We start from the raw sequence: 25,024 nt of genomic DNA on the forward strand, positions 1-25,024 counted from the left end.
GGTGGTCTCTATTCCTCCCTTTGTTTTTATTTATAATTTTGTTTTTTACACAGACGAAGTGTTGCTATCTTGTCCAGGTTAGTCTCAACTCCTGGGCTCAAGCCATCCTCCTGCCTCAGCCCCCGCCAAGAGGAAGGGATTACAAGCATGCGTGATTCACTGTACTCAGGCTATTTCTCCTTTAAATTCTGTAATTATTTGTGTTATGTGTATGGAATAGTTGCTGATACATGTGCACATTTTAATTATGATATCTTCTTGGAGATTTATTTCTATTATATAATGTCCTTGTTTGTCTTTATGACAGTTTTTTGCTTAAAGTCTAATCATCTAATGTAAGTGTGACCAACTTTTTTATAGTTTGGTTGCTATTTAGGATGATTTGGTTACCATATAGAATATAATTTTCCATCCCTGCATTTTCAATCCATGTTTATGCTTAAATAAACAGAATTTATTTGATTTTATATTTTTAGTTTTATAAACAGTTTATAAACAGAATTTATTTGATTTTATATTTTTATTTTTTCAGTGACCTTGTGTCTGTTATTGGAGAATTTAACATTGTTACCTATAAGGTTATTATTTGCAGTTAAGGAGTTACTACCGCCATTTTGTTAATAGTATTGTGTTTCTTTTTTAGTTCTTTTATTTATTTATTTTATTTCTTGCTGTCTTTCTTTTTGTCTAATTAATTTTTATACTAATATGTTTTTATTTATTTTTCTTTTGTATGCATTCTACAGGTATTATCTTTGTGATTACAGATTACATGAAACGTCTCAAAGTTATAACAATCTAGTTTAATCTGATGTTATCTCCAGTAGCATATAAAAACTCCAGTCTTTCACATGACTGTCTTTCCCAACACACACGTTGTTCTTGATGTCACAAATTAGGCCTTTTTATATGATGTATTCTTTAACATACATATAAAATATTTTTGTGTATTTTGTGTCAAATTCCATAAGGGAATTAAAATTACTTACCAACATCACAATAATACAGGATGCTATATTTCTCTATATATTTGTTTTACAGTGGAGTTTTATACTATTGTATGGCTTTTTGGTATTCTCATTTTTTAATTTCAAAAGACTTTCTGGCATTTCTTGAAGAACAATCCTAGTGGTAATAAACTCCTTTGGCTTTAGTTTATCTGAAAAAAATCTTAATTTCACCTTCATGTTTCAATGAGAGTTTTCCCATATATAATGTTCTTGGTTGGTAATTTTTCTCTTTTTTTTTTGAACTTGAATATGTCATCCCACACTCTGAACTGCAAAATATCTTTAAATACATTTGTTGATAGTATTAGCAGGCCTAAATTGTATGTGTTTAATCTTTTTTCTCTTGAAATTTTTGAAGTTTTTTCAATGAGATATTTAACAGTTTGATATTGTGTCTCACTTTGGTTTTCTTTAAATTTATGCTGGTCAAAGTCCACTAAAGTTCTTGAGTGTGTTTGTCCATTTCTTTTTTCAAATTTGAGCAGTTTTTGTCCGTTAATTTTGTTTATTTATTTATTTTGAGATGGATTCTCAGTCTGTTGCCCAGACTAGAGTTCAGTGGTGTGTTCTTAGCTCATTGCAAACTCTGCCACCTGGGCTAGAGTGATTCTCTTGCCTCAGCCTCACAAGTAGCTGGGACCAAAAGTGAGTGCTACCAGGCTTGGCTAATTTTTGTATTTTTGTATTTTTTTTAGTAGAGACGGGATTTCACTATATTGCCAGGTGGATTTGAACTCTTGACCTCAAGTGATCCACCTGCCTTGGCCTCCCAAACTGCTGGGACTACAGGTATGAGATACGGTGCATGGCCTGTCTTTTTTTTTTTAATAACACACTTGGGACTTGTTATTTATTTCTTCTTGCCTATTTCTCCCTTTTGAAACAGCAATGTCTGTCCTTTGCCTTTCCCACCTTTGTATTTCAAAAACACATAACATGTTACATTTCTTAGATCCACAGCTAAAGAAAATCTTGCATTAGAATGAATTATACCTTGACTTTCACCCATATGAGGTTTGGACAAGACTTAGAAGTTAGATTTTAAAGTTGATTCTGGAGTGAGTTTAGAATTATAGAGTCTACTAGATGGAATGATTGTATTTTGTGTGGAATTAAAAATGAATTGGGGACATGAGGCATGGTTTTCATGTTTTTGTTTCCCTTAAAACTTTATGTTTAAAATTAATCCCCAAAGCAGCAGTATTGGGAGGTGTGGTCTTTCGGGATGTGTTTAGGTCAGGAGTGCTCTATCCTCATAAAGAGATTACTGCTCTTATTAAAATGCTTGATGAAGAAACTTTGGTCAATTACACATTACAAATTCTCTCCACCTCATATTAATTCGTAGAGTGAAAAAAAATGACCCATGGATTGTCTACTTATCTCCAGTCATTCACCTTTTTATAAAACTTAACCTAACACTGTAACAAGTGTGCAGATACAAATGTTCATATGTCATTGTCCATGATCTTGTGTAATTTAACAGAAGATATAAAAATAAACTAAAACCTTCCAGGACACATGGCACTTATAACTGTTCAGGAAATGTGAAGATAATAAAAGCACAAAAGGAGGGGGCTTCAGTGGCATCATTGCATATCTGATGTTTATGGGAAGTGAAGGAAAGAGCAGGCTAGGAGGATGGTTCACATGGGGTTGCTAGGGATGACTCAGGACTTTTTGATTGAGGTAACCATGATGGTCGGCACTGAGGAGAGTGGTGGTCTTGGTTGACATAATCACAGAGATTTTCTAAGAAGAGACTTTGTTGTCCTGTTTGTTTTTCCAGATATGCATTTACTTTTCTGATAAAGGACACATCTTCAAATAATAGTGCCATAAAAGTGCTTTTTATTCCATAGAATTGGAATCTCTGTCATGTTCCTTCCTGTCTTCTGGATTTTTGCCTGCTTTTTGGGTTGCAGGCCCAGGTCCTGTGACCAGAGCATCCGTAACTAGGCCTTCATCTACATAGTGATGCTCCTACCATGACAAACTTGTTCTCTACAGACATAGATTGGCAAGATGGTCTCTAGAGTGGCCTCAAATAGAAGCCTACTGTCTATCTTAACATGATAATGAGCAGCTTCTTCCCATGCACCACCTGCTTTTCGAGCATACTACAAGCCATTGCCATTAATCCCAGAACGTACTGGTTGGTGAATTTCAAACTCACTCATTTTAGTTATACACTATGTATTTTCTTCCTTTCATGGATTCTCAACTTCTGTATTAGTAGTGACTGGCTCTACCCCACTAAAGCTAAATCTAATGTAACCTGGGCAAGAATTATTTTTCTTATTTACACATTTATTACCAAATTTACTCTTTTATTTAATGTAACACTTGGGATAACATTTTCTTTTATTCCTCCATAAATGTGCTTCATATGGATATATCACACATTGTGTATAGTTTGACACAGTGTTAATATAGTTTCAATCTATTTGGATGTCTGTACACTTATTTTATCTCAATATTTGTTCTCAGGAAGAGTATTTTTCTTCATAATCTAAATTTTCAGCAAATTTCAAATGCATTTTACTGAGGTAAATATACTCAGTTTACGTTGCTTTTTTGTATTAAGAAACATTTTTCCTCAATCCTGAAAATAACTTTTGAAATATATGTAATTTTAAATTTACATGTCTTTCCCTCAGAGCTTTGAAGACCTTAATCTACTGGATTCTTGATCTTATTCACATATTGAGAAATAGGTTTGTTTTCATTGCTTTATAATTAATTCGAATTTTATCTTAGAAGGCTTTATGTAATTTTCTCTATTTTGGTATTATGCTTTTAACTATTGTATTTCTTTTAATAGTTATGCCTTTAAGCTATTATAATTAATTATTTTAATAATTATATATTTTTATTCCCTATTTGACATTCACTCCATTTTATTTATTTAAACTGGGACTTAAACTACATGACTTATTCTAGATTTTTATGTATTTCAATTTTTCATATTGTTTATTTGTTTTAACCCTATACGGACTTCTAAATATTCACTTCACCCTACATTCTAATTCATAATTCCTTTTTTCATTTATGCAATTTTTCTATTTATTGTATCCTTTACTTTGAAAATTTTTTTACATCTAACATTTTTACCTAATTATTGTCATTATATACTTTATTTTTTTCTTACTTTTAAACTTTTCCTCTACTATATTTAATCATTATAACTACTTATATTATTTCTACACTATATAGGCAGTTTGGGGATTTATTAAGAGCTAATTGTACAGCCGTGTTTGGATTAGTATTTTGTTTCTGAATAACTTTGGTCTTGATGACTTTTACTTGGTATATTTTAAAAAGAATGGTAGATTTCATTTTATTATAAATGACTGACCTCAAGTGATGGGGTCATTGAAGACTCTTGGTCGAGGTATTTTATTCCAGTGAAAAGATATCTGTAATGTGAACAATATTCCCTTTGCAGACACCTGAAATGATTGAGTCAATGTATTTATCTAAATTGTCCTGATTAAAACACAGGGTGTACATATGAACCAGAAACTTATATGAGGATTGGTGTTAATTCCCAAATCAACCAAAGAGGAGAAATACCACCTCCACTAACTACTCTAACCTATTTTTTCTAAACTTTTGAAAATGTAATGATTCTACCTTTAGATAGCATATTCAGATCCAAATACTCCTGCATCTATGCTGCTGTGACATTATATTCACCAATCAGACATGTTCAATTCTAACAACCTGTGCTTCCATTATTAGCAATTCCGAAAGGTAGCATCAACTTCTAGTCTAATTTTTTTTCTACAGCTGTGCTTCTTTATTCTTTTCTGAAAAATTATTTGTGGTGGTACCTGCCTTTGAAGTTTCTCTGCATATATGGTTATTTGAGTTTGAAAAGATAAGATTATCTAATTTTTTGCCAGAAATTCTGATACCCACATTATATCTTTGATATCATTGGTTGTCACACTCCTGCTGACATGTGCATTTAGGAGAACTATATAAATGTCAGTGCTTTGCAGTCTCTGAGGGGTTGAAATAAACAATACCGGCCATCTTGGCCACTGAGGCTCGCATGTAGCTTTTCATTCCCAGTCCAGGCATCTAGATTCAGGGGCACCTTGCTGAGGGGCTTTTGGTCGAGGCCTTCTTCAGAAACTTTTGTTCAGATCCCTGTTTCTGAAGAAGAAATGGAACTTTGATAATAATTTTTATACATTATTATTAATACCCCATGCTTTTTACTCTTGCTCATATCATACATTCTCCTCTACGCACTCCTGCCCCCTTTTTCACAACATTGCAGGCCTGTTTTTAATGAGGGGGCCACCTCGGCAGTGAGACAGTGCCATGTTTGTGCTGATCCATCTGACCCTTTCCTGGTGCTTTTCCATAAGGAAAAAATGGAACAATGAGGAGTCGGTGCTTCATCTGATTTTGCCTGTTGCTTACCACAATCACAGAAAGGAAGACAAAAAGGCTTAACTATTACTTTGATGTGGGCCACTTGCTTTAATTTCCAACTCTGATATCAAGCAGTTTAGCTCTTCCCAGCTCAGCTCAACTCTTGAAATTTCAAGGAAGAAATTCTGTTTTTATTGGTCTAAATTTTGTGTCATTTATACAGAAAAAAAGGTAATAAAATTGCATCATATATTTTAAAATTGAATGCCTTCTGTTTGGCCATTTTACTGAAGAGAAAATTTGTGTAGCCTATTGGAATTACTAACGGTGAAGCTCCAAGTACAAATATTCAGGAAAATTAAGGAATCAAAATATAACTATTTCTCATAGCATTTCTTTTTTTATAAAGTTTCTATTTTATTGTTTGTAATTTAAAAACTTTGTAGAAAATAGTTTAAAATTTTCAAAGTTAATACAAATTTAGATTTAGAATTTCTGTTTGCATAAGTGTTGTAAGCAGCTAATATTAATTAATTGTAATCAACTATTATCTAAGCTGTACATTAAAAAATGTGTTAATATTTGCTACTGCCTAAAATAAAATACATATTTACATAATCTAAGTTACTAAAAGTAATATAATTTTGCATAGTAACATACACACTGATAAATAATCAATATACACAGGTCTTTTTTAATTTTATTATTATTATACTTTAAGTTTTAGGGTACATGTGCACATTGTGCAGGATAGTTACATATGTATACATGTGCCATTTAGCATTAGGTATATCTCCTAAAGCTAACCCTCCCCCCATCCCCACCCCACAGCAGGCCCCAGAGTGTGATGTTCCCCTTCCTGTGTCCATGTGTTCTCGTTGTTCAATTCCCACTTATAAGTGAGAATATACGGTGTTTGGTTTTTTGTTCTTGCAATAGTTTACTGAGAATGATGATTTCCAACTTCACCCATGTCCCTACAAAGGACATGAACTCATCACATAGTATTCCATGGCGTATATGTGTCACATTTTCTTAATCCAGTCTATCATTGTTGGACATTTGGGTTGGTTCCAAGTCTTTGCTATTGTGGATAGTGTCACAACAAACATACGTGTGCATGTGTCTTTATAACAGCATGATTTATAGTCCTTTGGGTATATACCCAGTAATGGGACAGCTGGGTCAAATGGTGTTTCTAGTTCTAGATCCCTGAGGAATCGCCACACTGACTTTGACAATGGTTGAACTACTTTACAGTCCCACCAACAGTGGAAAAGTGTTCCTATTTCTCCACATCCTCTCCAGCACCTGTTGTTTCCTGACATTTTAATGATCACCATTCTAACTGGTGTGAGATGGTATTTCATTGTGGTTTTGATTTGCATATCTCTGATGGCCAGTGATGGTTAGCATTTTTACATATATTTTTGGCTACATAAATGTCTTCTTTTGAGAAGTGTCTGTTCATGTCCTTTGCTCACTTTTTGATGGGGTTGTTTGTTTTTTTCTTGTAAATTTGTTGGAGTTCATTGTAGATTCTTGATATTGGCCCTTTGTCAGATGAGTAGGTTGCAAAAATTTTCTCCCATTTTGTAGGTTGCCTGTTCACTCTGATGGTAGTTTCTTTTGCCGTGCAGAAGCTCTTTAGTTTAATGAGATCCCATTTGTCAATTTTGGCTTTTGTTGCCATTGCTTCTGGTGTTTTAGACATGAAGTCCTTGCCCATGCCTATGTCCTGAATGGTAATGCCTAGGTTTTCTTCTAGGGTTTTTATGGTTTTAGGTCTAACGTTTAGGTCTTTAATTCATCTTGAATTAATTTTTGTATAAGGTGTAAGGAAGGGATCCAATTTCAGCTTTCTACATATGGCTAGTAGGTGTTCCCAGCACCATTTATTGAATAGGGAATCCTTTCCCCATTGCTTGTTTTTCTCAGGTTTGTCAAAGATCAGATAATTGTAGATATGTGGCATTATTTCTGAGGGCTCTGTTCTGTTCCATTGATCTATATCTCTATTTTGGTACCAGTACCATGCTGTTTTGGTTACTGTAGCCTTGTAGTATAGTTTGAAGTCAGGTAGCATGATGCCTCCAGCTTTGCTCTTTTGGCTTAGGATTGACTTGGCAATGCAGGCTCTTTTTTGGTTCCATATGAACTTGAAAGTAGTTTTTTCCAATTCTGTGAAGAAAGTCATTGGTAGCTTGATGGGGATGGCATTGAATCTCTAAATTACCTTGGGCAGTATGGCCATTTTCACGATATTGATTCTTCCTACCCACGAGCATGGAATATTCTTCCATTTCTTTGTATCCTCTTTTATTTCATTGAACAGTGGTTTGTAGTTCTTCTTGAAGAGGTCCTTCACATCCCTTGTAATTTGGATTCCTAGGTATTTTATACGCTTTGAAGCAATTGTGAATGGGAGTTCACTCATGATTTGGCTCTCTGTTTGCCTGTTATTGGTGTATGAGAATGCGTGTGATTTTTGTACATTGATTTCGTATCCTGAGACCTTGCTGAAGTTGCTTATCAGATTAAGGAGATTTTGGGCTGAGACCGTGGTTTTTCTAGATATACAATCATGTCCTCTGCAAACAGGGACAATTTGACTTCCTCTTTTCCTAGTTGAATACCCTTGATTTCCTTCTCCTGCCTCATTGCCCTGGCCAGAATTTCCAACACTATGTTGAATAGGAGTGGTGAGAGAGGGCATCCCTGTCTTGTGCCAGTTTTCAAAGGGAATGCTTCCAGTTTTTGCCCATTCAGTATGATATTGGCTGTGGGTTTGTCATAGATAGCTCTTATTAATTTGAGATACGTCCCATCAATACCTAACTGATTTAGAATTTTAGCATGAAGCGTTGTTGAATTTTGTCAAAGGTCTTTTCTGCATCGGTTGAAATAATCATGTGGTTTTTGTCTTTGGTTCTGTTTTTATGCTGTATTACATTTATTGATTTGCGTATATTGAACCATCCTTGCATCCCAGGAATGAAGCGTACTTGATCATGGTGGATAAGCTTTTTGATGTGCTGCTGGATTTGGTTTGCCAGTATTTTATTGAGGATTTTTACATCAATGTTCATCAAAGGTATTAGTCTAAAATTCTCTTTTTTGCTTGTGTCTCTGTCCGGCTTTGGTATCAGGATGATGCTGGTCTCATAAAATGAATTAGAGAGGATTCACTCTTTTTCTATTGATTGGAATAATTTCAGAAGGAAGGGTACCAGTTCCTCCTTGTACCTCTGGTAGAATTCGGCTCTGAATCCATCTGGTCCTGTACTCTTTTTCATTGGTAAGCTATTGATTATTGCCACAATTCCAAAGTCTGTTATTGGTCTATTCAGAGACACAACTTCTTCCTGGTTTAGTCTTGGCAGAGTGTATGTGTCGAGGAATTTGTCCATTTTTTCTAGATTTTCTAGTTTATTTGCATAGAGCTGTTTGTATTATTCTCTGTTGGTAGTTTGTATTTCTGTGGGATCGGTGGTGATATCCCCTTTATCATTTTTTATTGCGCCTATTTGATTCTTCTCTGTTTTCTTCTTTTTTAGTCTTGCTTGCGGTCTATCAATTTTGTTGATCCTTTCAAAAAACCACCTCCTGGATTCATTAATTTTTTGAATGGTTTTTTGTGTCTCTATTTCCTTCAGTTCTGCTCTGATTTTAGTTATTTTTTGCCTTCTGCTAGCTTTTGAATGTGTTTGCTCTTGCTTTTCTAGTTCTTTTAATTGTGATGTTAGGGTGTCAATTTTGGAACATTCTTGCTTTTTCTTGTAGGCATTTAGTGCTATAAATTTCCCTATACACACCACTTTGAATGTGTCCGAGAGATTCTGTAATGTTGTGTATTTATTTTTTTTAAGGCAGTGTCTTGCTCTGTCGCCCAGGCTTGAGTACAGTGGCTCGATCTCAGTTCACTGCAACCTCCACCTCCCTGGTTCAAGTGATTCTCCTGCCTCAGCCTCCAGATTAGCTGGAATTACAGGCACCTGCTACCCCACCCAGCTAATTTTTGTATTTTTAGTAGAGATGAGGTTTCACCATGTTGGCCAGGCTTGTCTCAAACTCCTGACCTCAAGTGATCCACCCACCTCAGCCTCCCAAAATGTTGGGATTACAGTTGTGAGCCACCATGCCCTGCCTCTTTCTTGTATTTGATGATGAAAATCTGTTATTGACAGGCACCTGGCCTGTTTCTTGTATTTTATAATGAAAATCTGTTATTGACAGTAAGACGATGGGGGCTCAGGTTAACAACAGTGTGTTAGAAAAGCAGCAGTAAAATTTGGTTCTCAAAACATTTGATGTCTTATTCCTTTATTTGAACATTGGTTTTGCTAAAAAAGGCCAGCCATTTTGAAACTTTGATTTTATTGTCATGTTTTCATTTTGAAATTCATCTTGTTGTTTGTACGAATTGGCAGCCGTATGAGGGAAATTTCAGTTTTGCATATTTTCAAATTATTTTCATTTTTACCTCAGAGATTTTGAACTGATGCTATACAAAAGTATTCATTTATTTATTCAACAAAATTTTGTGCTTGTTATTTTGCAAGCACTTAGTGAACTTCTTGCTGTACGTGCCTCAGATACTTTTGTGAATGTAATGGCAACATCAAAAACTGCCCTTATACACCTTATAAACCTTTAATTTCAAGGCATGTTGATGAGTGGGCATCTGCTATAACATACTTTCATGGTCATTTAATTAACCATTATTTGGGTATACCTTTTATTGAAACTGATTTTTAAAAAGTGGAAAATATTTAACACATCTTCATCTTGCCTTTTTCCTTAACATATGTAGATCAAGGGTGTCACTGAGAATCAGTTTTAGGGATAGTTATAAAAATCTTAACTTTGCAACTGTAAGTTTGTCCTCAATGTAATAACTGGAAAAATAATTTACGTTTCAAAGGCTTTAATCTTTGTATTTCTTTGAAAAGGAAACTTCACCGAGGTTCTTTAAAAATTCTTGCTCTGTCCTAGAGACTGATAGACTCATGGATATGGTCCTCTAATGGATCTGTACCACCTCAGTTCTCTGAGTGTCGCCCTCCTGTGGTGAAAATTAAAGCTTATTTTCATTTCATGTCTAGGATGTATTATGTTCTTGTTGTGAAAAAATGATGTTTCTTGAGAAATAAGTGCCTTCAGTATCACTGTGTGTCACTTAATAAGTATGACTAATATCTACTTTCACCAGTTGCTGCAATTTGATCAATAAACAGCCATCTTTAAATTATACTTTTTCTTTGGTTAAAGTAATTATAATAGACATTAATTCTTTTTACATACTTTTCTTATGTGGACAGCCATTCTTAGAACTAAAACATTCATATGTCTATATTACAAGTACAATTATTATTTATTATTATTAATGTCAGTAGCCAAATGTAATCAACTCTCTTCTTTTTACTTCCTTTTTTGAATCAAATTGTTACACTTACACAAGCAAGAGCAACAGCTCTACATCTGTATCACTGCAGTGCCTAGAAGATACAACAGGACAATTTACAAAACCAAATTTCCAGGAAGTCTTTGCACACACCTCTAGTACAAAAGATGCTTCAGAGACTAGAGGGTCAGGGGGCAAAGAGAGGAAATATTCAACTCCCAGTTCAGTTCAAAAGGGAAGAAAGCCTGGTGTTGAAAGAAATCCAAGAATGACTGTGTCTGCAACTCACTCCTTTCTTTAAAGTTTTCATGGCGTTTTACTTAAAATATTTACTCTCATGATGGTCAATAATATGAATAGCTATGCTTTGTAAGAGATTTATTCTTTACTTATAATTACTGGATCGTTCTAAGTTATTATATGTTTAGTTGCTATAGTAAGATGATATGAAATATTTGTTGCCTGTTAAATGTTTCTGGGATCTTTACTTTATTTTTATATTATGATCTGTGCTTCCAAAGTTGAGCTGTAATTTTATTGTTTATTCAAATGTAGAATAAAGCTTAAGTTTGGGGAGACAAATAAAAGCTAGAGTTTTCTTTTCAGCTCTATAGAACCGTCATTTATTTCTATAAATGTTCTTTATGTAGCTTTCCTAGTTCCACATTTAAAAAGATAAATATGGGGATCTACACAGGTCTCAGTAAATAATAATTCTTGATTAATAATGCATTTATTATAAAGCTTGAAGTTTAAAGTAGAATTTTGCTCAGCCTACATATCTTTTATGGTCAGGCTGCTATAATTATGTAATACCCGGTTAAATTTCAATTTCAGATAACAGAGAATAATATTTTAGTATAAGCATGTCCCAAATATTGCATGGGATATACTTACACTGAAAAAAGTATTTGTTTATCTGAAATTTAAAATTAACTGGGCATGATATATTTTCTGTGGCAACCTGTTTTATAGAGAACAGAGTAAGTCAGCTAAATTTTATAATACTTAACCCTAACCTGGTGTTCTAAGTCTTTCCTTTTTGTAATTATAATTATTATTTGGAGTCAGGGTCGTGCTCCATCACCCAGGCTGGAGTGCAGTGGCACAATCACAGTGCCCTGTAGCCTTGAGCTTCTGTTCTCCAGTGATTCTGGCACCTCTGCCTTTGCCTCCGAAGTAGCTAGTACCACAGGTACGTGGGCCCAGCTAATTTTTTTTTTCTCATAGAGACAGTGTCTCAGGCTGGTCTGGAACTCCTGGGCTCAAGCAATCCTCCCACCTCTGCCTTCACTTCCCAAATAGCGGAGACCACAGGCACACACCACCACCATACCCAGCTTATTTTTTATCATGTTGGTGCAAGAGTAATTGTGGGTTTTGCCATTGAAAGTAATGGCAAAACCCGCAATTACTTTTTGCACCACCCTAATAATTTTTTGTGGAGACAGTGTCTTGCACTGTTGTCTAGGCTGGTTTCCAACTCCTGGGCTCCAGTGACCCTCCTGCCTTGGCCTCTAAAATTCTGGAATTACAGATGGGAGCCACTTCACCAAGCTACTTTGTATAATTGTTAACATAAACATAAATATTTTGAGAAATAGAAATGTCAAAATCATTCGAAGAAAATATATTGTAAAGTATACAATAGAAAAAATCAAACAAAATACAACAAATACAACAAAAAATTATCAAAATTTTCAGAGGAACAAAACAAAATCTAGTTTTACAATCTTCAGAATTCAATCCCGTTATATCAAACATATAAAGAAACATATTCAAAGAAAAAGGCAATCAATAGCGACTGACCTCAAGATGACCCAGATGTTGGAATTAGTGTAGATTTTTAAAGTAGTTATTGTAATTCTTAGTAAAATCAAAACCCCAAAAACCCTTAAAATAAATGGATAGGAAATCACAGCAGAGTAGAAGAAACTACAATAATAACAAAGGCTCAAGTGGAAATTCTAGAAGTGAGAAAGTTTTCAAAATTAAAAAATAATAATCAGCTGTGTTGAGGAGCAGCTTGGAGGTGGTAAAGGGTCAATGAACCTTAAAATACAATTGAAATGATTCAATCTGAAAAATGTGAGCAGTCATAGGTTGGGGTGAGGGAGCTTTTCCTTTGGTTAGTGCTTTTAGGTAATCTTGGTTTTGATAAGATTACTAGACTGATCCGTCAGGGGCTTGCTAAGCCAGGGTTTTTCTTGGTTTCAGTAGTGCTTTAAACAAAACTCATATCCTTGTGTACAAGATGGAAGAAGAGTGGACCAGATGACAATATTTAGATGCAGTCATTCTTAACTTCCGTTGCTCTCCCAGTGGTCTAGCTGGGGTTTGTATAAAGTGGAATGGGAGGAATAGGGAAGGAGCCCCCACCTACCCTCTCCCCTGGTCCACTTGTCCTCCTTCACTAGTGGATAAAGTCCACGGGAACAGGCAAGTTATTTTAAATCTGTATCTCCTGTTGTCAAGATCTGTAATTAGTAGTTCTGCTCGCTGGACTGGGGACAGGAACTAAGGGAACATGAGGGTGAACGCGTTAACATGGAGTCCAGGAACACACTGTGCCTATATGCAGAATGTTTGTGACAGGAAAGCCAGTCAGCAGGCAGATGGTCTCAGATACCAAGCTAGTGTTGGGAAGCAAGATTCAGTCTCTTGAAGGCGGTGTTCCTCATTGTGTGGTTTGTATCACTTGCTTCAGAATGACCTGGAGTACTTGTTAAAATGCAAATTTTGAGCCCAATCCTAGACCTCCTAAGCCTGCATCTCTACGGATGGATCTCAGTAGTCGATATTGGAAACGTGCAGGTCCCTAGGAGATGCTTATGCATATATATTTGAACTGTTGTGTTTAAGGGTTAGGGAGATGACAGAAGCAAGGAATAGACCAAGCCCTTGGGTGGGAAGGCTCCATAACCTTGGCACTGTTAGCATTCTGGGCGGAACAGGATTATGCCACATGCTTTGCAGCATCCCTAGCCTCTACCCTCTAACACCGTATTCCAGTTGTGAAAACCAAAAATGTCCCCTGGGAGGCAAAATAGTCACCAGTTGGGAACCGGAACCTCTGCTTTGTGGGATCAGAGTGGTTACTTTGTTCCCAATCCAAGGATCAGAACACACGATGAGAGAAAGTCCAGCTATTGGAACTGGAGTGCCAAGTTGAAGCCAGACCTACAACAAAAGCTCCAAAAGCTCCTTTATAGGGCTGATCCCATGCCTCAGCTAACTAGCTTGTACAGATGCCATGTAACTCTAGATTTCGTGACAGAAGGAATTTAAAGGCTAGAACTAGATAGGGTCTTTCAGGTTAGGCCAGCACACAATGTGGACTTTTGACGTCATCCAGATGCTTGAACCAACCTCAGTCCTGAGGCAGAATTTCCCGTGGCATCTGATACACGGCCTGGATTTGGAGCTCTCACTGGGATTAGATGCCACGGGAATATTGTGTTTAGGAACTCTGAAAGAGACAGGCTTCAACAAAGCAGACCTAAGCAACACGTAGCATCTGAACTTCTTTATTAGCTTCCATTCCAGCCCACGAGGACAAAAGCATCACATACATATCCACTGTGGCAAACCTGTCCTCAGTAGGGATTTTCCCCGGTACTACTCTCGCCTCTGTCCTGAGCCCACTTGCTTCTTTGTAATGTTTCCACTTTCTGTCCCACTCCCTAATAGATGATTTTTCCTCTCTGCCCAGCCCCCTAGTTCTGATATTTGGATTGTGATCTGGGTAGTACTTAGGAGGTAGAATCAAAGCCTTGTTGATTGGATTGGGAGTTTCTCACTTCCTATTAAAGGCACTGATTAAGCATCTATTGTATAAAGTAAAGTAAGATTATGATCCAGTAAGAAAGATTCCACAAGTAGCGCAGGAAGAATTGGTTTCTAGTACACTTCATGCTTCAGGACAGGAAATCCAGAAAAAAATTCTGTGGTATTTTAAGTGTGTACTGTAAGTTTCATTTCCATATGAAAAACTATAGTTAGCTAAAAAGTACATCCATGAATAATCCTGATTAAACTTGCTTAATCCTGGTTAAACTAGCTACTAGCTAAAAAACAATTTCACAACTCAAGAACTCTGTAAAAGCATTTCCTCTGAATATTTTATTCAGAAAAAAACACAAAAAGATAAGGCAGAAACAAAAGTCCCAGTCATTTGCAGTATCTGTCGGTTTCAATTTGGCTCTCCTGTTAAAACAAAGAAAAATAGTAAAATTAATCTATGTAAAACATGCCATATATATTCAACTGCTAATAAATATAAAAAGCTTTAAAAATATCTGCTCAATTTTGGTTACTGTGTTACCACAACACTTATATTAAAATATGTATACTTTTAAATTTGGTTTCTATAAAAAATGGATTCTAATCTTATAAAAGTTATTTCCTAATATTCAATAAATGTTGTCTAAGGGCTTTTTCAATCCAAATAGCAATTTTAATTATTCCAGAATTTAATGGTGCTCTAAATTTCCATTTAACAGGGTGAGAATGCTGTATTATTACAAGTGATAAAAGTTACAGGACATAGAGGTTATTCTGTTTTAGAGTCCACATCCTGATTATATTTTATAACCTCTTCTTGATTTCTTACAACTACACACATATTCATTTGCTCAGCTGGAAAAAAATTCTTAACATTATTTACTGACTTTAGGTATGAACTCTACCAGCTAGTTTACAGGAAATGTGTAATTAAATATTGCCTTTATCAAGTAATGTAAAAAAAGGGTAAGAGTAACTTTGGAACATATGACTTGAATGAGCGGCTGGTGATTATCAAAATCTGGCACTTAATTGATTTATACTTGTACATTCACAGCTAAACATCTCTGTTTTTCTGTGTTGTAATTCTAGGACATTACTTATCTACATAGGAAGAGTAATAAATATTAATAATGTGCTAGGATGATTAGGAAAACTGAACCCTCAAGAAAAAAAAGCATTTAGCTCAGTGCTCTGTCCTAGAGGCTACATTGTGTTGCCTCTTCTTTTCCATCAGTTTTCATTTTTTCAGACAGGGTCTTGCTCTGTCACCCAGGCTGGAATGCAGTGGTGATCAGAGCTTACTGCAGCCTTGAACTCCTGGGCTCAAACAATCCTCCTGTCTCAGCCTCCCTAGTAGCTGGGCCTACAGGCATGCACCACCATCCCCAGCTAATTAGGTAATTTATTTTGAAAGCACTTTGAGAATCACTTCACTGTCAAATCTGTAGGTCTAAAAGGAAAAGCATACATACACATAATTGATTTCACATTGTTTTAAATTTCCTTTGTCTTCTTCTGGAATGTCATCTTTTTTCTTGGTTTCTCTTTCAGCACAGTATCTAATCTAGATATTGGAAAAGAGAATCCAACGGGTTATATGTTTATCTTCCACCTTCCCCACTTTACATATCACATAAGAACATTCGAGATGATTTCTTATGCAGAAGAAAAAATTAACTGAGCAACAATATTCAGAAAAAGACCGGTTCTGGCTATGTGTTTTTACTTCATATATATAATCTATATGAGTAAGTGCTATCACATGCTTCCTCCTCAGCCCTTGTGTCAGAAACACTACAGACAAAATTATTTCAGAAACATTTTATACATCAGATCCTGCTAGGCAATAAGGCAATCATTAATTTAATTTTGTCCTCCAAGTGAATACACTAGGATCAAATTATCCCTAGTAGACAAGTGTCATTTGATCAGATTGAAAGCTCAATAGCTATTTTACATTGCACAGGCTATTACCAAACTATTAAAACTTTTAACATTACACAACTTGCTTTTAATTAATTGGAACCCACCTCTTTTAGTAGCTTCTTATGTCCTCCTAAGTTGGATAGATGTTTACTATCACATGTCATAAGTTAATTAATCTGCATTCAACAATTAGGATCATCCACAGAACAGGCAATGGGCAATGGTAAGGATTCATGTCTCCTAAGGGATCTCTGTGGCCAGAGTCCAGTTTCAGAGCTGCTTAGAAAGTGATGACAAATAACATGTTTGTGCCTATGACATCTTTGTGACAGTTTTGATTTGAGGGGTCCCAGACCTCAAAACATTCCCTGCTAGGGCCTGTAACACAATGCTACCTTTAGTAAGAGGCATCTGTGTTCTGGTAGATAAGGCAAGGTCCTAAAGGTGAAGGGCGGACAGAGATTAATTAGGACAGCCTGCAATTAAATGGTATGAAAAGAGTCCAAAATAATCACTGTTCAGAGCTTCCAAGTAATTGACTAACCAAAGAGACCCAGAAAACTTTGTATTTCATCTGAAAATTGCTTTAAATACTGAAAAATGCAATCTTTGTGTATCTTTGTGTCTTTGTATAAGTGAACAGCACTGCATATATTTGCAATTGTTGCCTTCAATAACACTTTTGTGATGATATCCAGATGAAAAAAAATTAAAAATGATACAATAAAATATAAATCAATTAAATTAAATGCAATTCACAAACCCATCTGCATTTCCTCAATGACCTGTTTCCTGAGAAGCAATGTGCTATGAAATACTGAGAGTGGCCTCTGGAGTCAGCTGAGCCTGGGTACACATCCTGTCTTACCACACCTTGAAATCACTGTGATTTCCATGAACTGACTGACAAAAACCACGAGGATGTAAGGAGGGTCAGAGGCTGTCTTCCTGTCTGTAAGGCTGAGCTCACATCCACCTGACAGGAGCATTATGGAAATTCAAGACTACAACACCTGTGCCAGATGCATGCATTGAAAAAATATAGCATTTCACTTCTCTAACTGTAAGTAAATATCTGCATTTTTGATTGAAATTGTTTGAGCTTTAGATTTGAAATTATCTGAAATCAAATCTATTCTAAAAAGAAAATCAAACATATGACCGGAAATCTAACATGAAGCACATACAGAGAATTGAGAGATGCTTTTAAATTACACTGGTAGTAGAGAAAATGTAACATAAATTTTTATGCTCTAATTATAAGAATGAAGGGCATTTTAGAAAAGACATTTGCCCCCTCTCTTAGAGCCTTCCACTCTGGCCCCCACAATGCCAGCAAATCTGGGACAGACTGGATGCAACTTGTGATTCCCAACAGAGACAAACAAAGCAAGGTTCACGATGCTCAGTACTGCGTTGGAATGCCAAGACACAGAAAAACCATGTGTCAAGAAATGGGGAGTTATTCTTTAGACACATCCTGGTATATGTTTATCATTAAAGATCAGTGGCTTTTGTGAGTCTAAGAAATTAAGCCTTAAATGTTTTCATCAAATTCCAGTTAACTACCTGATTTATCTAGGTTATATTAACAGTATTATTTAGAATTTCACCTTGATATGAAGATGTCTGTTTAACTTTTACAATGAAGTAAAACAAACAGTAGGATTAGGGAGGGCACAGGCCACTGGTGAAAGGGATAACGCATCTGACTACAGGGAATTTAGCCTGGAATAAGGAAATTTTATTTCCAGCTTAGTGAGGCACACACATTTTAAAAATAAAATAAAAATCATGTTTTATGTGATTCATGTTTCTCCTAATGCAAAGAAGGCAGGTACTATTAATAAAAATATTTTTAAAATGTAAGGGCTAAGGCCCCAGAATTTCTGCTATGTTTTTTTGTTTCATAGAGTGATTATCATTACAGAAGCTCAAGCATTACATAAATACAAACGCATATACCCCGACCTGGTAATTCTGCTTCTGGAAATTTATCTTCAGGTCCACCCGCACATCTACAAATTGATGCACATTCAATGTTACGTACTGCAGCACTGTTTATAAGAGCAAAAGACTGGAAACAGCCTAAATTTCCATCTATAAAAGACTACATAAATTAAGGTAACTCCCTAAAATGGAATATTATGTGGCTGTTAAAAAAGAGAGAGAGAGAAAGAGAAGAAAAGCAAGAAAGAGAGAAAATTTTGTACATTCAAACTAATAGTAGAAAACTCTCCAAGATACCATTTTAAGGAAAAAAAAAATCAAAAGCTGAGAAGACTATAAAGGAGGCTGCCTTTAGTGTAAAAAAGTTGAAAATTATAAATGTATTCATATGTTTATAAAGAAATTTTAGGAGGCTATAAAAAAACAAAACAAAGGGAAAGAGGAACAGGAGCTGGGACACAGGTGAGCAAGATGCATGGCAGGCATATGTCTTCATCTTCATATGCTTTTATTTAAAAATGTTGGATCACGTGTACATGTTATCTATTTTAAAAATTAGATTTTAAAATACAAGCAAGAAAACAAGAAAATGAAAGCTTAAAAAGAGCATGTGGAACTACCAGAAAAAGATACTAATCCATGGAGATAATGGCAAGGTAGCTCCTAGATGCACTGTTTTCTCTACCACATTGTATAAACAAGCCATCCACTATGGGATTTATAATTAAAAATGAGTCTATTTGAAACAGCACATTATAAAAAGCTATTAACTAAATCTTAAAAGTGACAGTAAATGATGATTTAACATTTTAAAGAGATACAGTCACATCGCATGTGTGAATGCAGTCATCCGTATAAAATGTCATCATTACCTTGATCATTTCTTCTTCTCCTGCTGTTTTACTTTTTGCTTCTATGTCTCCTGCTTCATTGCATCTAATAAAGCAGCTGTTTGAGGCCAATAAAGCCATTTTCCCCTAAGTGAAACAAAATAACAAAATAGCCATGAGGATACTTCTTCTAGAAGAAACATTAAGTGTTTAGACTGAATTAATTTTTCCTCCCTGATTTAAAAATCACAGAAAAGAACTTAAGAGAGGAACGTGGAAAATATAATACAAGAACATATAGAAAAGGAAACCAAAATCACCTTTCATTTTACTATTCAAAGATTACCACAATAAACATTTGTAGTGTATCTTCCTAGTAGGACTAAATTCTAAGTAGATGAGGTAGGATTGCTTCCTTTCTAAAAGATCTACTGAAGATAAAACTGTTTAGTTCTGTTTGAAAAATTAACTTTAAAGACAAGAACATAATTATGAATGCATACTTTATTCAAATATTAGCATTTTAAGTAAAATTTATTTTCTTCAGAATTAGAAAACATGAAAAGGTATATACAATGCCTTTGGTGTTTTGAATTTAAGAATCAATGTCTGAGGGACTTTTGTGTGTGAAAATAAATATTCATATACTTTTTTAGTTGTTTAATGTTTGATGTATTACACTGCTATTAAACAAAACTTTAAAAACTGATTTTCTTGTGTATCTAAATCTGGGTTATAAATTTGGTTAGCTTAACTCCTGTAACAAAATGTTTATTTATATCTTGTATTTCATTGATTCTTTTGGAAAACTTGGAATACCATAACATTTAGACAAAATATTTATAAATACAATGATTACAAAATATGTTAACCTTATATCACATCCAGTTAAAAACGTGCTGATAACATGGATTTAATATCTTAGTCAAGTCACAAGGGCTGGGTGGTCTCTCATCTGGATGGCTCCTGGTGAGCCCTGGAACATGGCGGTTCACATCACATGGTGTGGTACAGGCGATTTAAACCTGTGCCACAGATTATTCAGCTGAGTCCTTTTTGCAATAGAGTTTTAAGACCCTCTTTCATTTAAATTTAAATTTTTGAAACTTAGTGTCCTTCCTAAAAATAAAATGAAATGAACTTTCCTAAAGTGTTGTATTATTAGTACTATCTAAGTCATCACCCTGGCCTTATGAAATATTGGCATTTTCTACTGGTGTAACTTTTATTAGAAGTATCTCATCATAACTAGTAGGATCACCTCAAAGCGGTTGCAACACATTACAGGTAATGAAATCAATGTAGTGTTTACTGAACGGTATTGGGTGGGTGGGGGGAAAAGGAATACACACAGACACACAGAGGAAGGGGTAAAAGAGAATAAGAAATATCAAGGTGCATAACACATGGATAAGTAAGTATTGTTAAGTACAACTCTTGCTTCAGTTATACATATGTGTGTGCTGGGCTGCAATGTAAAAATGCATTTCTCAATGGATTAGGTCAAAATAGTTTTCAAGTCACTGACAAGATTTTATCCTAGGGGATGAGGAACTTAGTCTAAGTGATTACCTCTTTCTGGTAGGATGTTTGTTTAATCTGTCATCTTAGAAAACACTGCTGACTTCCTATTTTCAGTTCATTGTTGTATACTACCAAAGCTGCTACTCAAAGGCTGAGCTTATCTTCTATATGCTTGTTCTGTGTGGTGCCCACTGTTCCTTACTGTTTCTGATATAGTGATCTACTTTTTAAAGACAGTTTAGCACTCACATATTTTTGTTCAATCTTTACTTCTCACACAAACAGAAAAGGGAAATTATGTATTCTGTATCAACAAAGATTTAACAAAACATCCATATACTACAACTGTCTACTTACTAAAATTAAGAATTAGTATATTAGCTTTTTTCTTCTTATATTAAAACTATCTTTTCATAAACTATTAGCTTATGAACTGAAAGTCTTTTAGAGATAATTTACTTCAATGAAGTATAATTATTTATATTTTATACGTAAATTGTCACAACTTGGTCTTAGCTGGCTCCACAGTTCGCTTACAGTCTGTAATGTTTCTGAAAGCATCCATGATTTCTGCTACAAAGAAGATACTTAGGAACTATTCTGTTTTCCTACTCTGAGACCTAAAATTGACTGGTTCTTCAATGGTAATGAGATCAATATCTAGGAACTAAGGGTATACAGAAATAATTGTGGGCAAAAGTACTAATGCTATTTTTGTTGCACTATATTTTGAGATCTCTTTAAGGCTCTATGTTCTTACTGATTTATTCCAGTTTAATATATTATACTATTGCATCCTACTTTTTCTTTTTAAATATATTACGATTGACTGTTACAGACTTTCTGTTAAACTGACAGGAAGATTTTATAAACAATAACAGCACTTACATTTTGAAAGACTGGTTCCCCCTGTTCTCTTGGTTCAATTGCATCTGAACGCTCAACAACAAATTCATCTGAATTTATACCAAGATATTTTCCATAGGCAGATTTCAGGGCAATTCTATACATTAATAAGATAGATAAAAGTTAAAAACTGAGAGAAAATTAATTATAGAACATCAAAACAGGACATGTGTATGTGTGTGGGTGTGTACATATCTAAAATTTCAGACTGGACATATTCCAAGTGTTCAAAAGATGCGTGTGGCTGAGTGGTGACTCACTCCTGTAATCTCTGTGCTTTGGGAAGCCAATGGGAGAACTGCTTGAGGCAAGAAGTTCAAGATCAGCCTGGACAACAGAGTGAGACTCTATCTCTACAAAAAATTTAAAAATTTAGCTGGGCATGGTGGTGTGCGCAGTTTTAAATTTAGCTTTATATTTTGCTTTTTTAAAATAAACATTGTACCTTATATATCATGTAACAAATAATTTCAAAATTCATCATTCTTCAATTATACCTCTTTAGTTATAAAGTTCAATAATACATTACTAAAACTTACTTTTTAGCTTATCATAAATAGTTCTATTTACATCTATTCTGTATATAAAACTGATTTATCCTTAGAAAAAATTCCCAGAAATAATTGGATCGAAGGGTATAAACTATAAAGTTCTTATGTCATCAAACTGTTTTCCAGAAAATGCTGCTTCCATTTACATTCTTACCTCAAATTAACAGAGTATGTTTTGTCTCATGGATTTTTTTTTAAACATTATGACTCTAAAAAAACACTTGAAAACCTGATATGGAAAAAAAAAAGTATCCTATTAATTTGCATTTTAGTAGTTAACTAGAATAACAATTGTTTCTCTTTCCCTTTCCTTTTTAGTTTTTAGATTATCTGGTAATGTCCCTTGTCCATTTTTCTATTCAGATCTGATTGTTCGCAATTTTTCTACTGGGGTCTTCAGTGCTATGAATTCTATACAAGATACATATGAAGAGTAAAAACTCACTGCCTATTAAGGTTGTTGCAAATATTTTCCTCATTTGTCAGTTAATTTTCTTTATAATCCTTTTTTGTTTATAATTGTAAAGCAGTTTAAAACTATTGAATTTTTTCTTCCTCTGCTTTTATTCTTTGTCTTTCACCTACTTATCAGACTTTCAAAGAAACTATAGAAATAATCATCTTAATGTGATTTTTTAAAATTATGATTTCTTTCACCTTACCAAGAATCTCCTCGGATGCCAGAATTGACTTTTACTCCTTCATACGTTAATGATTATATAACGGAAATCATTATTGTGTTGATATAACCAATTACTAAATTATGTAAATTCACTTTCAGTATCTTTTACCCAAAGAATCATTCTATACTTCTGCACAAAGTGAGAATAAAAGAGGTTATTTTATAAAATGACTGTAAAAATAGTGAGTAAAAATATTCTTTTGGTCGTTAAGATGCTGTAACATTCTCTGCTGGTTTCAACAATATTCCTTTTTTTAGTCTTCCTGTTTGTCTTTAGACTTCCAAACAGTGAGTTTAAATATCATAGCAACAATGAAACAGGTTTTGTACTATTTGATTTATTTTTTAAACTATCTTATTTGGTGGGAGAAATTATTAATCTTCATTTTTTAACTTACATATCTTTTTTCCAGCCTAGCATTATATATTGATAGGAATTCCACTAAAAGTAGATCACAAAATTTACTTTTCAAAAAAGCTATTTCGTTTTTTATATCAAAATTACCATGGGCTTAAGACAGATACTAAAATTTTTAATGAATACAATTAAATTTTTAAAATAACTAGTTACTAATTATATTACAACATAAGCTCACCTGGGAATCAGATAATTTGACAGCCATAAACTGCTCTGGAGGACTAAGGCCCTCATCAGTTATTGGAGAAAAAACATTTGAAAATAAATTTGACATTTGCTATAAATATAAAGACATTATTTTGCTTTAAAAAAATGTGGTTATTTCCTTCTGCAATTAAATGTAAGAATATTCAGATATACTGATGTCACTGTAATACTGTATCTTTGGAATCAAGATCTATTTTACCTTCTTTTAACTACACTGTTAATTTTATACACTGAGTAAGACAGGGTGATTAATGCTTATTTAATAACTTTCGAGATAGCTTCTCTTTATGTTTTAAAATACAGTCATAAAAAAGCACTTATTTAAAAAGCTAAATGCTTTCATTTATTCAATGGATGGCCTTGCTGACCAAATGATACTGCTTTTTATCTTCTAATTACTTTGTATCTCATTAGTACTTCCTCTAATGGACTAAAGAAAATGAGGAATCTTTAAATTGTTAAATGCACCCAGGTTAGTTTTGGTAACAGGTCTGAATAAAAAAGAAATTCAAACATGTTTGACTCAAATATGTTTTCTTTTTTCTTTCCACTTACTATTTTAATTATTCATGTTGTTTTGATTTCCAAAGATACTCTTCTGGAACTACACGGAATGTTTTCAAATGCTTATATTAGAAAGAGGGACTTGCCAATGGCTGGTAAATATTAAGGAATTAAAAAAAAAATGGAAGAGTCAAATGCAATGGTTCCATTCCTTTGGAAAATGTTTGAGACTAGTTAGAGTTTGGCCTAAGTGAATGAATGTCCTAAAATCTACACTTGTGGCAGGATCTTCCCTTCCAGACACAAAGCTTCTTTGCATGGAGCTCCCAGGGTAAAAAGACCATTGTCGAGTGCAAGTATATAGGTTCCCTCATCCATTTCAATGGCTATGGTTCCTGAAATTTCGCCAAAGTTTTTTACTGTCCACCAGATTCCTAAAAAATAAAATTGACATTTCGACTTTATATTTTAGTTTTGACACAGAGTTCTTTGTTATTATAACTTAGTTTTAAAAACTTTTTATTTTCAATCGTAAGAGATCATACAAAGATCTCACATATCCTTTACTCGCTTTGTCTCAATGATGACATTTTGTATAAGTATCATACACTGTTAGAATCAGGAAACTGACAATGATATAATCCATGAAGCTTATTCAGATTTCACCAGTTTTACATGTGTATGTTTGCATGTATGTGCACAGATTCATGCAACTACCAGCACAGTCAGAATTAGGTTTTTAAAATACAAAATAGCAACATACAGCCAACCATGGGGGTGCATGCCTGTAATCCCAGCTACTCGGGGAGCTGGGAAAGAGAATCACTTGAGCCCAGGAGTTCAAGGTTAGAGTGAGCTATGATCATGCCACTGCACTCTAGCCTGAGTGACAGAGCAAGGTCCCGTCTCAAAAAAAGACCAAAACAAAAGACAACAT

General features: G+C 34.5%; 2 protein-coding genes and 1 pseudogene across 3 annotated transcripts in view; 1 reads left to right on the plus strand and 2 right to left on the minus strand.

The window, feature by feature from the left end:
* On the plus strand, nucleotides 2,889-3,439 carry PONPYGV1R-PS1962 (vomeronasal 1 receptor ponPygV1R-ps1962 pseudogene; annotated as a pseudogene).
* LOC134759683 (protein FRG1-like) lies at nucleotides 14,815-22,067 on the minus strand. Of its 2 annotated transcripts, none has more exons than XM_063713506.1 (4): nucleotides 21,708-22,067; nucleotides 19,338-19,442; nucleotides 16,062-16,153; nucleotides 14,815-15,006 (listed from the first exon to the last, which is right to left on the minus strand). In XM_063713506.1, exons 1-4 carry the CDS (start codon nucleotides 21,828-21,830, stop codon nucleotides 14,871-14,873), a joined length of 456 nt encoding a protein of 151 aa, XP_063569576.1. In that variant the 5' UTR covers nucleotides 21,831-22,067; the 3' UTR covers nucleotides 14,815-14,870. The 2 variants fall into 2 exon arrangements, with proteins under 2 accessions (XP_063569576.1, XP_063569575.1); XM_063713505.1 differs by having other exon boundaries at nucleotides 14,816-15,009.
* Nucleotides 22,068-23,175: 1,108 nt separating this feature from the next.
* Nucleotides 23,176-25,024, minus strand: part of LOC129057614 (protein FRG1-like) — a 309,759-nt gene continuing 307,910 nt past the window's right edge. Inside the window, exon 6 of the mRNA XM_054547792.2 lies at nucleotides 23,176-24,521. Coding sequence (XP_054403767.2) covers nucleotides 24,467-24,521 — 55 coding nt within the window. The 3' untranslated portion in view covers nucleotides 23,176-24,466. The remainder of the gene's footprint in view (nucleotides 24,522-25,024) is intronic.

This window comes from Pongo abelii, chromosome 12, assembly GCF_028885655.2.
Source record: "Pongo abelii isolate AG06213 chromosome 12, NHGRI_mPonAbe1-v2.0_pri, whole genome shotgun sequence".
In the NCBI taxonomy this organism is placed as follows: Eukaryota; Metazoa; Chordata; class Mammalia; order Primates; family Hominidae; genus Pongo; species Pongo abelii.